Consider the following 12,015-nt stretch of genomic DNA (forward strand, 5'->3'; position numbering starts at 1 on the left):
TTCTTCAGGGGGCCGGCCCTGTGGCCGAGTGGTTAAGTTCTTGCACTCCACTTTGGCGGCCCAGGGTTTCGCCGGTTCGCCTGGGCGTGGACATGGCAGCGCTCATCAAGCCATACTGAGGCGGCATCCCACATGCCACAACTAGAAGGACCCACAACCAAAATGTACAACTATGTACTGGGGGGCTTTGGGGAGAAAAAGGAAAAATAAAGAAAGTCTTTAAAAAAAAATTATTCTTCTTCAGTATGATCTTCCAAATATCACTGAAACCTGATTATTGTTTTTTTAATCACATAAATGTGCCTATCAAGAAATGTATTTGCATTGTGTTTCAAGGGAAGGAAAAAACTCAAAATAAAACTTAGGGAAGAAATCAATTCCAACAAAATAAGTCAAATATGTGAAGTGTTAGTGCAGAGAAATAAGCACAAAATGTTGAGCAGGTAAGAAAGCTCTCAAAATCTTTAGTCAAGTCTGGATTATTATAACAGAATCTTATTCAGGTTTCACTCATTCACAACTGTAACAAGAGTCAGGATAAAACGTAACTTTGCATCAACCAAGGGAAAAAGATTTTTAAGCAAACAAATGACAACGATTAGGATTTACCTTCTTAAGAGAAAAAACTTAGAATTTTTAGGGCTCCATCGTAATAAGAGTAACTAGTGTGGATGGGGATGGTCGTTGTGATATGCTACACAGGAATTATTCTTACACAAACAAAAGCCCTCCTTAATTAACAGTGTAAGGTTTAATAATTAATTTGGTTAAAGTTACATGAATGATAAGATTTTATCTTAAAAATAAATAGGAGCAGACCTTATTTCCTTGTTATTCTAAGTGGGTGTTCTGAAAGACATTTGAGAGAATAAAAACCCAGTTAAGAATCTTTTCAAATAAAGAATAAGACCTTAAGAAAACTAGCTATGAGGTTTCCACTAAATTCCTTATTCTGCTGCTGCTTACGAAGCATAAGCCAGAAAAATGGCCAAATCCAGTCCTACTGACAGAATTTTAAAGCTGAAAGAACACCAGCGATAACCTAGTACACCTTCCACATACAGAAGAGGAAACAGGCTCAGAGTGACTTAGAGGACGCCGATCAGCAGAGAGAGCCTGTGAAGCTCAAGGCACAGCTAAGGCTCTTTACTATAGAAAGTAGTCCACAGTATCCGAACCAATCCTCACGACGCCTTTTATTAAGGCAACGCAGGCTGCGGGAAGGAGCTCAGCTGTAGCCAAGTCCCTATGCTATTGCCGGGTTTGCAGTCTGCCCTGGACCTGGAGGCCAGATCAGTAATATTAGACCGTAAGGGTACGGTCTACACTAGCGCTAAAGAGCTACAAACGCTTCCTCCTTAAGCGCCTTTTCTTCCGGCCCAAGACTCCTATGCTTTTAACAAGGGGTCCTACAGCCGAGCAAACGACGGGGCAGGCAGTAAGTGGGAAAACTGTCCGTCCACGATCAAAATGAAGCACACACACACTGACCTCTGGAGTGGATGTGGCAAAATAAATTCTGACCCCCTCCTGGAACGACTATTTGGGCAAGTTTCTAAAAAGGACATCAAGTTACCTCCAGCAGGTAGTTTTCAGTACACATAATCCAGTGCCTGAGTCTGCTTTCTCTGGCCACTACAGGTACAGGCTGGGTCCCAGCAGCACAAGCTCGGAAACCATCATCCAAGTTTTCAAACAAGAACGCGTAAGCAAACAACTGCTGCTAATACAACATACAAACATTAACATATGCCCCACGAACAGTTTTCTGGATCATCAGATTATTTGCCAAAAGCCGGCTCCGCGGTAAATAATAGTTACTGTTGTTATACCCAAACGAGTTATACATGACACAGCTTGCTCCTCAGAGAGAACATTCTACAGTCTTTCAAGAATGAAAACCTGCTTTATTTGGCACACAACAGTGAAGAGGTCTTGCAACATGTGCAGAGGTAGTCAAACAGCAGTTCAGTGCGAGCCATCACAAAATTTGGTCACCGACCAAGCCAGAGCGAATCTCCCAGCTCCTGTAGGTTAGCAGACAATATTAACTCACTTTCCGCTTGTTGACTTTTGCGTCCCTTTTATTTGTGTACTGAAAGAACAGGTACCTCTGTGGGGACTCTACGCCCAGTTTAATTATTTATTAAGTTTATTTTGGGCAGGTATCGATCACTCCTTTCTTAAGTGAGTTAGATTCTAAAATTAAAAACAAACAGAAAACAACAAAACTCCCTCTCCGGCCAGATGGATGCATTCTCCCTCAGCGGAGGCGCCACGGCCCAGCCGCCGCTCCGTTTCCTCCACGACGCTCGAACTCTGTCCCACCAGATTCCGAGAGCGGCAGGGGTGGGCTGTAACCAGAAGGCACTCGCCACAACCTTCAGGAGTCGGGGCGTGACCCTCACCTTGACTCTGGGCGGTTTGTGGGGACCAACTCCTTCCTTGCTGCCGCTCTTTGCTCTGAGTTTCCAGGGGCCCCAGACCCGCTGCGGGACCCTCCACCCCCACCCCCGGGCCTCACTCCAGCGGCGGGGGACTGTTTCCCCGCTGACCTCGGGGGCAGAGGTCGAAGGCCCGCTCCCGGACGCCGGAGGCCGGCCCCGGCGCCGCCGCCGAGCCCGCGCGGCCTCACCTGCCTCTCCCCGGAAGCCCCAGCGCGGTCCCATCCCGCCCCGCCTCCCCGCCCCACGACCTCGGAGTCGCGGTGCCGGGACCCACACGGCAATGGCGCGGCCGGAAACTGGCCCCGCGACTTCCTCGGGCCGGATCCGGGCTGCGCCGGGCCTGTGGGCGGGGCGGGGGGCTGCGGCTTCCTCCTTCCTGCTTCCGGCTCGGCGGTGAGGTAGGAGTCGGGGTCCGAGGCCAGGGTCCCGGGCGTCATGCGTGCGAGGCCGGAGGCTGCGCTGCCGCTGGTTCTGCCGCTGTCGGGCGGAGACGGCGGCGCGGGCTCCGTGAGCCGCGCCAGGCCGCGCTCGTCAGGGCTGCTGACCGGCAGCGGGGCCCCGAGGGCCGGGCGGCTGGGGGGTGGGGCAGGCGGACGGAGGCGGGAGGCCAGTGCGGAGGGCGCTGAGACGCCGCGAGCTGCAGCTCCGGGCGCGGCGCGGGTGTGGGCCGGAGATCACCCCAGTCGTCCCATTTCAGAAGGAAGAAGAGTAATATTTACCCTGAAAGTGTGGGAGCCGCGGGCGCTTGTGTCCGAAGTTGGGGCGCACGGGACGTGTGTGGCCTGTGGACAGTAACTCCTTTCTTAGTGTTAATGGCTGAAACTTTGCCATAAACCAGGTTATTCACTCCCGCTCGACTTCAAGTGCGTTCCTGATCTCTGAATCTTGCGTGAGTTAGTTCATTACTGGGCTGGAGAAGCTGAAGAAACACGGATCTCAGTGGAGCCCAGACTCGACTGTGTGCGTGGGGGCGTACGAATTCTGGGGGGCTAGGAGATTTAACAGTGTGTCAGCCACTTTAATGTATTTTCAGTTGAAAATATGAAGAAACCGTGGAAGGATATAATTAAAACCAGCGACATTAGTTTTCTTGAAGTGATGAGATCGTGGGTGATTTTTATTTTGTTTTGATTATCTCCAGATTTTTCTATAAAGAGCACGGATTGTACAATAGGGAGCAAAAAAACCCTTTAGAGTAAGGTGAGATGTTTGATTTTGTAATTATGTATCTAATTCTATAAATGAGAACATTTTTAGTATAAAAAGTTGAAGATCTGGGAATGGATATGCTGTAACATTATGAGTGAGCCGACTTGTCTTTTAATATGTCATTGAGCTTCATAAATAATTTTATTGTTGAAATAGGTAGCTTTGTGAAAAACTTGATTCTCCAGTAATTAGGATTTTCTTACAGGGCATTTGCAGTTGTAGTAATTATTTTTCTTTAAGTTAGGAAGAAAGAAAGAGATAGGAAATGTCTATAATGTGCTAGGTAATTCTACATTTTATTTATAGGTTGCATATATAGAATTGGGAAATTTTCCATTTAAAATTGTATTGTAATTATCCTGAAAGTTGCAACTTAAACTTTCTTTTATCTATTCTTTTCAAGCCACTCAACATAGAGAATTTAAATCTTCTCTCAGAATTGTATGGTAGAGCTCTAGAAGACAACCAGCCAAGGGTCATCTGAAGTTCTGATTGGCTCTCTGATAACCCAGGACAAAGTTAGAGAGAACTGCTCCAGCATAAGGTAGATGCTTTTTAAAATCCCAACCGAAATTGTAAGTGACCGTATATACACCCCTTCCTACCCGGGTATTCTAATTCTCCACTTTGAACAGGGGCTGACACAAACACGAAAGGTTGAAAAACCTCTGGGGCAAAATAGAAAATCTCATTCAAATCCGTACCATCCTCATTTGCCAGATGGCCCTCCCTTACCACCTTGAAATGGAACAAAATACATGTCACCTGTTAGGGTTAATTTTCTCATTTATTAAATTTATTAAATTATGTCCTCAGAGCTGAAATGAGGACATGAAGTAGCATGTCACATTTTGCATTTATCTCTTAGCATATGAATGCAGATATTATCATGGCTCCCTTACCTTTTCCTTTTCATTTTTGGAAACAGCCATCCATTACCTCCCTTCCTCCAAGCATTTAATATACTCTGAGGCTTGTCCTTTTCAAACACCAAATTTGACAATTCATACTTTTGTTAATTAGTACTTCATGGTATTAAGGCTGTGTCAAAAAATGATAAACAGGATTCAGCTGTCTCCTGGAATGAGTGCATAAAACTCAACATCCTTATAAAAGTCTGCTGCTAAATAAAGTGTGTCTTGAATATAGGAGGTATGTGAGAATGCACAGTCCTTATGACAGATGCCACATGGACTCTTTTAAGTGTCACTCTTCTGGTGTCCTAGTTGAATTCTTTTTCCTTAATTAGTACTTTGTGTGTGTGAGGAAGAGTGGCCCTGAGCTAACATCTGTTGCCAATCTTCCTATTTTTGCCTGAGGAAGATTTTTGCTGAGCTAGCATCTGTGCCAATCTTCCTCTGTTTTTTTGTATGTGGGACACTGCCACAGTGTGGCTTCATGAACGGTGTGTAGGTCTGCACCTGGGATCCAAACCTGCGAACCCCAGGCTGCTGAAGCAGAGTGTGCGAACTTAACCACTATACCACCAGGCTGGCCCCTAATCAGTACTTTTTAAAAACAAAAAACTAATGAGTGCTAATGGAATTCTAAGTTAATTGATTGTATGATGTAACTTTTTCAAAATTTGATTAACCACATAGTCTTTTTCTCTTGTCCCCCCACCTCTTTTCCTAAGACCACTACAAAGATGTTTGATATAAAGGCTTGGGCTGAGTATGTTGTGGAATGGGCTGCAAAGGACCCATATGGCTTCCTTACAACAGTTATTTTGGCCCTTACTCCATTGTTTCTAGCAAGTGCTGTACTGTCCTGGAAATTAGCCAAGATGATTGAGGCCAGGGAAAAGGAACAAAAGAAGAAACAAAAACGTCAAGAAAATATTGCAAAAGCTAAACGACTAAAAAAGGATTGAAGGAATGAACAGCCGGCGCAAACCAGAAGAAAATCATTTGGAAAATTATGAATTTGGAAGGGCCCCACTAGGGTTTCTTCTCTGGATTTTATGACAGTATTATTTAGTAAAGGAAGTCTGAGCTTATGGAAGAATCACGTTCTGACCTCTTAATGTACTGTGTAGCAACTGTTAGGCTTTGGTGTAAAAGTCTGTGGACAGTTCTTGTAAATTGGCATTTATTATGCTACAAATTCTTTATAGGTGACCTAGTCATTTGCCATTTTGCAACTTATATACTGAAATGAAAACATCCTGTGGAGAAAAATGACTTTTCATTATGAACTCCATTCAAATATGGCTTAAAATAGGGTCCTGGTCTAGATAAAGGAAATTAAGAATGTAAAAATCAGCATTGTCCTCTCTGAGTGAAAAGTATGCTTTGGTTTAAAAGAGATACAGTAAATTAATTACATCTTTTATCATTGCTTATTTCTTGGAATAGAATCATTTCTGGCTTTCTCAAAGCAAAATAATGAGTACTTCTATTTTCTGCATTTTTCTGATGTTAGCCTTTGAGATACTGGTAATTATTGGTCATTTTGCATTTTTTAAAATCTAATTTTATAAAGAATTCTCTTATTATCTTGACTATGTAGAATACCACCTACTGGATGTAACAATTTTTGTGCTTATGGACACTGCCATTTTCTTAGATGACTCGTTGAGTAACACTATGATTTAAAGCTTGCAGTAAAAACCCCAAACCTTGTAGTACCTTGGAAGCAGTTTATTTGTACTTGTGCTAAGTGGAAATGTGAAGTAGTTAAAATGTCTTATCAGATAATTTGCTGATTATATAGATACCACTTTTGTTTTCTATTCCATTCATTGTTTTAACTCATGGTGGTAATGTCCTATACTGTTTGATCAAACAGGTTCATGGTGAAAATTAAAATTTTGATTTCTTTTGAGGAACTTTAAGTCAGATTTCACAAGTGGTAAACAAAAGCTTAAAATTTGGAAAAATTTTGTTGGGCATACTAGTAATTGGGTGAAAAGGTAAATTATGTCAAAATGAGAATGTGTTAAAATTCAAAATAAAGAGCCAAAGGATATTTCCTTCAGTTAAGTAGTAAAACTGGAATTTTTTACTATTAAATATGGCTTTTATAAATGATTGGTCCAATCATTTTATTCATTGTATTTAATATCTTATTAACATTTTCCTCATCTCTGATAATTTTAAATTACAAAAACTTATCCAATAGCTTTCATTGAAAAATGAAACTAGATATTGAAATAAATTTGATACTTTTTTATAAAGAAGTCCTGGGTTTTTGTTTTTTGGGGGGAGGTAATAATTCAGTAATTCATGGAAGTTAGACTTTTTAGAGGGTTAAAAATTTCATTTATAACTAAACATACTTGTAAAAGTTGAGGGCAGTGTTTCTCAAATATGAGAACCTAAGGACCCCTGAGAATGTTTATGGACTGGTTTGAACAACACTTATTACAGTAGCCCCCCACCCCCATCCGCAGTTTCAGTTACCAGTGGTCAACTGGGGTCCGAAAATAATGTTGCATCACAGTGCTTATCATTCACTTCACTTCATCTCATCACCTAGACATTGCATCACTCACAAAGAAGGGTGAGTACAGACAATAAGATATTTTGAGAGAGAGAGAAACCACATTCACTTAACTTTTATTACAGTATATTGTTATAATTGTTTATTTTATTGTTGGTAAGTTCTTACTGTGCCTAATTTATAAATTAAACTTTATCATAGGTATGTATGTATAGGAAACAACATACTATATATGGGATTTGTTACTATCCAAGGTTTCAGGCATCCACTGGGGGTCCTGGAACCTATGCCCCACAGATCAGGGAGAACGACTATACTATTATTTTAGGTTTTTAGGTCGTCAGTTCCTGCTTGGCACCAGTGTAATCAACATTACATCTCCAGGCACTGAAATAACTCATTGTTATCAGTTATTCAGGTGATGGAAGATATATTTTTTATATTATCATTGAAATTAAATCTTTAAAAAAAACCCTTGTAGACAACTATTGGCCCTCGTGGGTCTGCAGAGCCCACTTTAAGAAAAACTCGGTTAAGATATATTCAAAATGTGTTTTGAGTTTCTGCAATCAAGCTGTTTATGGAAGGAATTTATATACGTATGTCTTGCTTATGGCCACATTTTAGAGTAAAAGTACTGAAGCAAAAGATATTCAACATAATTCTCAGTTATCTACTAAGGCTGTGGTTCATTGATTCTACTGTGACAATTTAACGGTATTTAAAAGTCTATTTTTCTATAATTTCTGTTAAAGTCTTAACACATGCCAATTTTGTATTTGTTTGACATAGGCCATATTATTTCTTCAGTTTTTCCCAACATTTATGGGGCCTTTTTATACATGTGAGATCAACAAAGTTTTATCATATTTGTATCTGTATGTTTGCGTGTGTATGAGGGAGGAGGGATGTAAAATAGAGGCTATTGTGAGGTTTGGGATTCTTCAAAAAGATCAATCTTCTTTTATTGTAACATAGGACTATTGTTGAAATAATCCCATACACTATTATCCAGAATACTAATTTAAAAAATTGCCTACCTATTTATGTTGTTTTTGAAGTTCTGAGAACTAATAACAGTCAATATCCTTTTTATGGCTAGTTTTGGGGAAAAAACAAACAGGCTGCCTGTAACAAACATTTTACAAAAAAAAAAAGTAAGTTTGTGTGTCAGAATTTGACCATAGTGTCCATGTGATAAAGTTCAGCATGGTATTACTGTATCATATGTGCAAGGACATTTTTTATCTCTTGAAATTACAGTAAGCAAACTGGAAATAAGCTTGGGAAGCTGTGAGCTGGAAACCCAGTGTTGAGATAAATTGTAATTGACAGCTCCTCAGCCATTCCTTCTTTGCTTACTCATGAAGTAAAGGAAAGTGGCCAAGGGCATGTTAGACTTCATCTAGTTTTAAGTTACAAGAAGTTTGGTTCCTATTTGGAAGTGATTGTTTTTATGTTCGCAATTGGTTATAAATTACTGATTTCCTTCATATCTGGAATAAAGATACAAGGACAAATTCTGTATTTCTCAAACATTCAAAGGGATTCCATGTTCAAATACCAAAAGTTTGGGAAACACACGGTAAAACTTAGGATTCATTCCTGCGTGATTTCTTGGAGTCTTAATATGACTACCATAGACTCCCCTCACCCTGTTTTTCCCTAAAGAGCACAAATGCAGTCTGAGAAAGCCTGGTCTAAATAAACTCAGGTTAAGGTTTAAATAGTATGGCTAACGAGACAGCATTAAAAGCAATGGTATTGGTTTAAGGCTGAGTAAATTAAGAAATAAATGACAGCCAGAAATCTGTTAGAAGTAGAAATGGAAAAGGATAACAGATAATGGGGAAAAAAATTATTTCCTCCATTTTTGTTGATTTTTAACTTCAAATATCCAAGGCATAGCCAATAGGTTAGACTTACATGATTAAGTTCGACAGCCAACACATTTTCTATACTTAAGCAGTTCATATAATGCAATAAGCCCATTACTGAAAAAAAATGCTATATGCATGTATAGCGAGGCATAGGAAGTCAGGATTTACCTCTGAGGAAGTACTTAAGGTACTTAAGGTATATATGACACTCTTTATTTCAAAATGAACATTTTTACTTTTGAAATTAAAAATTTGCATAGATTTGAAGTCTGTCTTGAAGAGATGAAGAAAGACATTTTCATTAAAACAACTTGTAAATGCCCCAAATATAACTATTTAAAATGTGAAATACAGTGGACAAGCTAATATTTTATTTAATGCTTTAATTCTACTTTCCATGTTGTCTGGCCTAAAAGCCAAGTATAAAAAAAATTGTTTAGAAAGGCAGTCTTAATTAGGCCAAGATTAAGGGCCAATTTTTATGTAGGACATTTAACTCTGTTCATATACCACCTAACACTCAACCAGTCACACCTAAAAAAATGTTAAAAAAACCCTAAAAAACTTGGAGAAAGGAATGTGGATGGGTTACTACAAAGTTCATTCCCACTTCTCAAAATCCCTTTGAAAGTGCATGCTCTACTAATAATGGTGGGCCAGGGTCATCATCTTACCGTACCAGAAGGTATTTTCCCACAAGGACTCTTGGCTAAGATTTTCTTTTGCTGCTTATGTAAAAGAGATATTTTTAAATGAAAACCATGAAAATTAAAATTAATGTATATTCTGTCATATGTTAAGATATTTATAAACAGACTGGCATTTGTTTACAAAAGATGTATATGGAAGATAACTAATAAGCTAATAGGAATTTGGCAGAAATATTCTAGCATGTTACAACATTTTTCCTGTAACACACGATTTAAGAACATCTTAATTTACAATCAATTATACTACAAACATTACCTCTTTTTATACTGTGTAGTGGCTAGTTCCTTTTTTGCCTGTATGGTAAATGTAATATTACTTTGTGATGATGTAAAGAGACAGAATGGCTAACCTGATATTAACGGGGCTGCTGGAATGTTAGTATTATCACCTAGGAGCTTTTTTGTCATTCAATAAGTATGTTATGGTGATTATATTTGATTACTTGTTTTAGTGTAAAGTTTTATAAAGTTGTATTTTTCTGTAGTTTATTTCTCAAGCAATTACAATTTTTACCCTCTATTAAGTAAAAATCTTAACCTCTGTGTTTTTAGGAATTCATTGTTAACATTTAACCAAGGATTTCCTTGTATTATTCAAAGCATTAAAATTTGGGTCACTTATTCAGTACATATTTATTGAGCACCTATTATAATGCCAAACACTGTGAGAACTCTATATTAGAATTAGAACTCTTTATTAGCAACAAAAACTTGGCTGTGTACTTCAGAAAATGTATGGCCCTCCCTTCAAAAATACTTTTGTATAAAATCAGTGTTTTCACATTATCTTCTACACTGTTCTTCAATATACAAGCCACTGGAATCCTCACTATCAGTGCAACTGCCTTCTGAGAACCCTCCCCCGTTTTCTCAAACTAATTTTTAATGTCATGGAACTCCAGCTATTATACCATTTCTCTGTTCACTTTCCTTTCAGACTTTGGTGATGGACTGCCGACTTCTATTGGTCCTAATTCCTGTCTTCAAACTCTAACCTCAATCCCATCATAAGCTAGCTTCTGTCCCATCTACTCATCAAGGTCTTTATGGTGTCTTTTTCATTTATCAACCAAATTTTCTTGGAGCAATGCAAGGAGGGAAAAACTAGGCAAATTCATAAACAGAATGATGACTAAATCAAGTGAAGGATTTTAAGTCTAAAAGAAGTTAGGTTTCTATAGTTCATCACCTCACATTTCTTACACATACTAAAAATGAATTCTTAAGTGCAATGGAATAGAGAACTACCGTACAGTCAGAAAATACAAAGTCACTTTTTACCTCTTTTATTCATTAAAGTAGTCACATACATATAAATGAAATGATTTTACCACACTGCATTCATTGATTGTGGCTCTTGCCATCTTGTGGCATCCAGGATCCTGGTTGAAAGGTTTTGCCAGTGCTGGTGGGAGCTGCTGAGGGTTCTTCCTTTCCAAAGTACGGAGCAGAGGCATGCCCTTTAATCTGAGTTTGCACTGGTGGAGCCAAGAGTTCCTCGTTGTTCTCTTTACTAAGGAGTTTTCCTTTTTCATAAAAATCTTTGCTTTTTATTTTTATTTCTTCTCTATATTTTTCATTCTTTAGTATTTCCTGCATGTATATAAATGGAAGAAATTATTAAATTTCTAGTTAGAAGTAAACCCAAACCATGGGTTTTATGAAAATAAAATGGCTAATAAAAAATAAAGTACATATATACATGATACTTGCTTTGCATTTAAATAATATACAGGTATGTACAGGATAAGTTTGAAAAAGCTATCTGATTATACACCAGTGTTATTTGAATTAAACAGCTCTGTCCTCATATACTGTAATACAAAGACATGAAGGACCATGAAATAGAAATATTTACTATCTAATAAGTGAAACAAACTATTTAACATGAAATATTACACAAGACCATAATAGTCACTATCAAAAATATTCTAAGCTTAACAGCTATTTTCTGCCTCAAGACTAATCACCAGTGATTGTACTTTCTACTGAAGTTGAAGTGAAGGTGAGATGGCCTCAGAAAGATGCTCCTACCAGTCTGACATTCTCTGTGAGAATTAAAACATGGATGCTAAGGCCACTTATTCTATAGTGCCAGAACCAATCCCTAACTATTTCTCTTTCTCCACTGGAGTGGTATGGCAGTGAAGAGGAGGATAGGAATGGAATCAGAGTTCAGCACGCCCTAGAGACCAGTTCCAGAGAGGCACTCTGCTATTGGAAATGCTTCCTCAGTCAGTGCAAGCACTCTGTGCAATGCAGTGCTGTCCCTCAGATTTGCTATTCTATCTGTAAGAATCTATACCCCAAATTACAAAGACTCTA

General features: G+C 39.0%; 2 protein-coding genes across 6 annotated transcripts in view; one reads left to right on the forward strand and one right to left on the reverse strand.

Annotated features, from left to right (window-relative positions):
* Positions 1-2,651: 2,651 nt before the first annotated feature.
* SMIM15 (small integral membrane protein 15) lies at positions 2,652-6,834 on the forward strand. Of its 2 annotated transcripts, XM_070587527.1 has the most exons (4): positions 2,652-2,845; positions 3,589-3,647; positions 4,060-4,200; positions 5,293-6,834. In XM_070587527.1, exon 4 carries the CDS (start codon positions 5,305-5,307, stop codon positions 5,527-5,529), a length of 225 nt encoding a protein of 74 aa, XP_070443628.1. In that variant the 5' UTR covers positions 2,652-2,845; positions 3,589-3,647; positions 4,060-4,200; positions 5,293-5,304; the 3' UTR covers positions 5,530-6,834. The 2 variants fall into 2 exon arrangements, with proteins under 2 accessions (XP_070443628.1, XP_070443629.1); XM_070587528.1 differs by lacking the exon at positions 3,589-3,647 and having other exon boundaries at positions 2,710-2,845.
* A 4,126-nt stretch (positions 6,835-10,960) lies between these two features.
* Positions 10,961-12,015, reverse strand: part of NDUFAF2 (NADH:ubiquinone oxidoreductase complex assembly factor 2) — a 145,585-nt gene continuing 144,530 nt past the window's right edge. For all 4 annotated transcript variants that reach the window (XM_008521775.2, XM_008521774.2, XM_070587526.1 and 1 more), the window contains one exon: positions 10,961-11,283. In XM_008521775.2, coding sequence (XP_008519997.2) covers positions 11,032-11,283 — 252 coding nt within the window. In that variant the 3' untranslated portion in view covers positions 10,961-11,031. The remainder of the gene's footprint in view (positions 11,284-12,015) is intronic.

The sequence above is a fragment of the Equus przewalskii genome, chromosome 20 (genome assembly GCF_037783145.1).
Source record: "Equus przewalskii isolate Varuska chromosome 20, EquPr2, whole genome shotgun sequence".
Taxonomy (NCBI): domain Eukaryota; kingdom Metazoa; phylum Chordata; class Mammalia; order Perissodactyla; family Equidae; genus Equus; species Equus przewalskii.

Excerpts from the sequence above, each read along its gene's own strand:
- SMIM15 (XM_070587527.1), top strand. The coding sequence starts at position 5,305 with ATGTTTGATATAAAGGCTTGGGCTGAGTATGTTGTGGAATGGGCTGCA.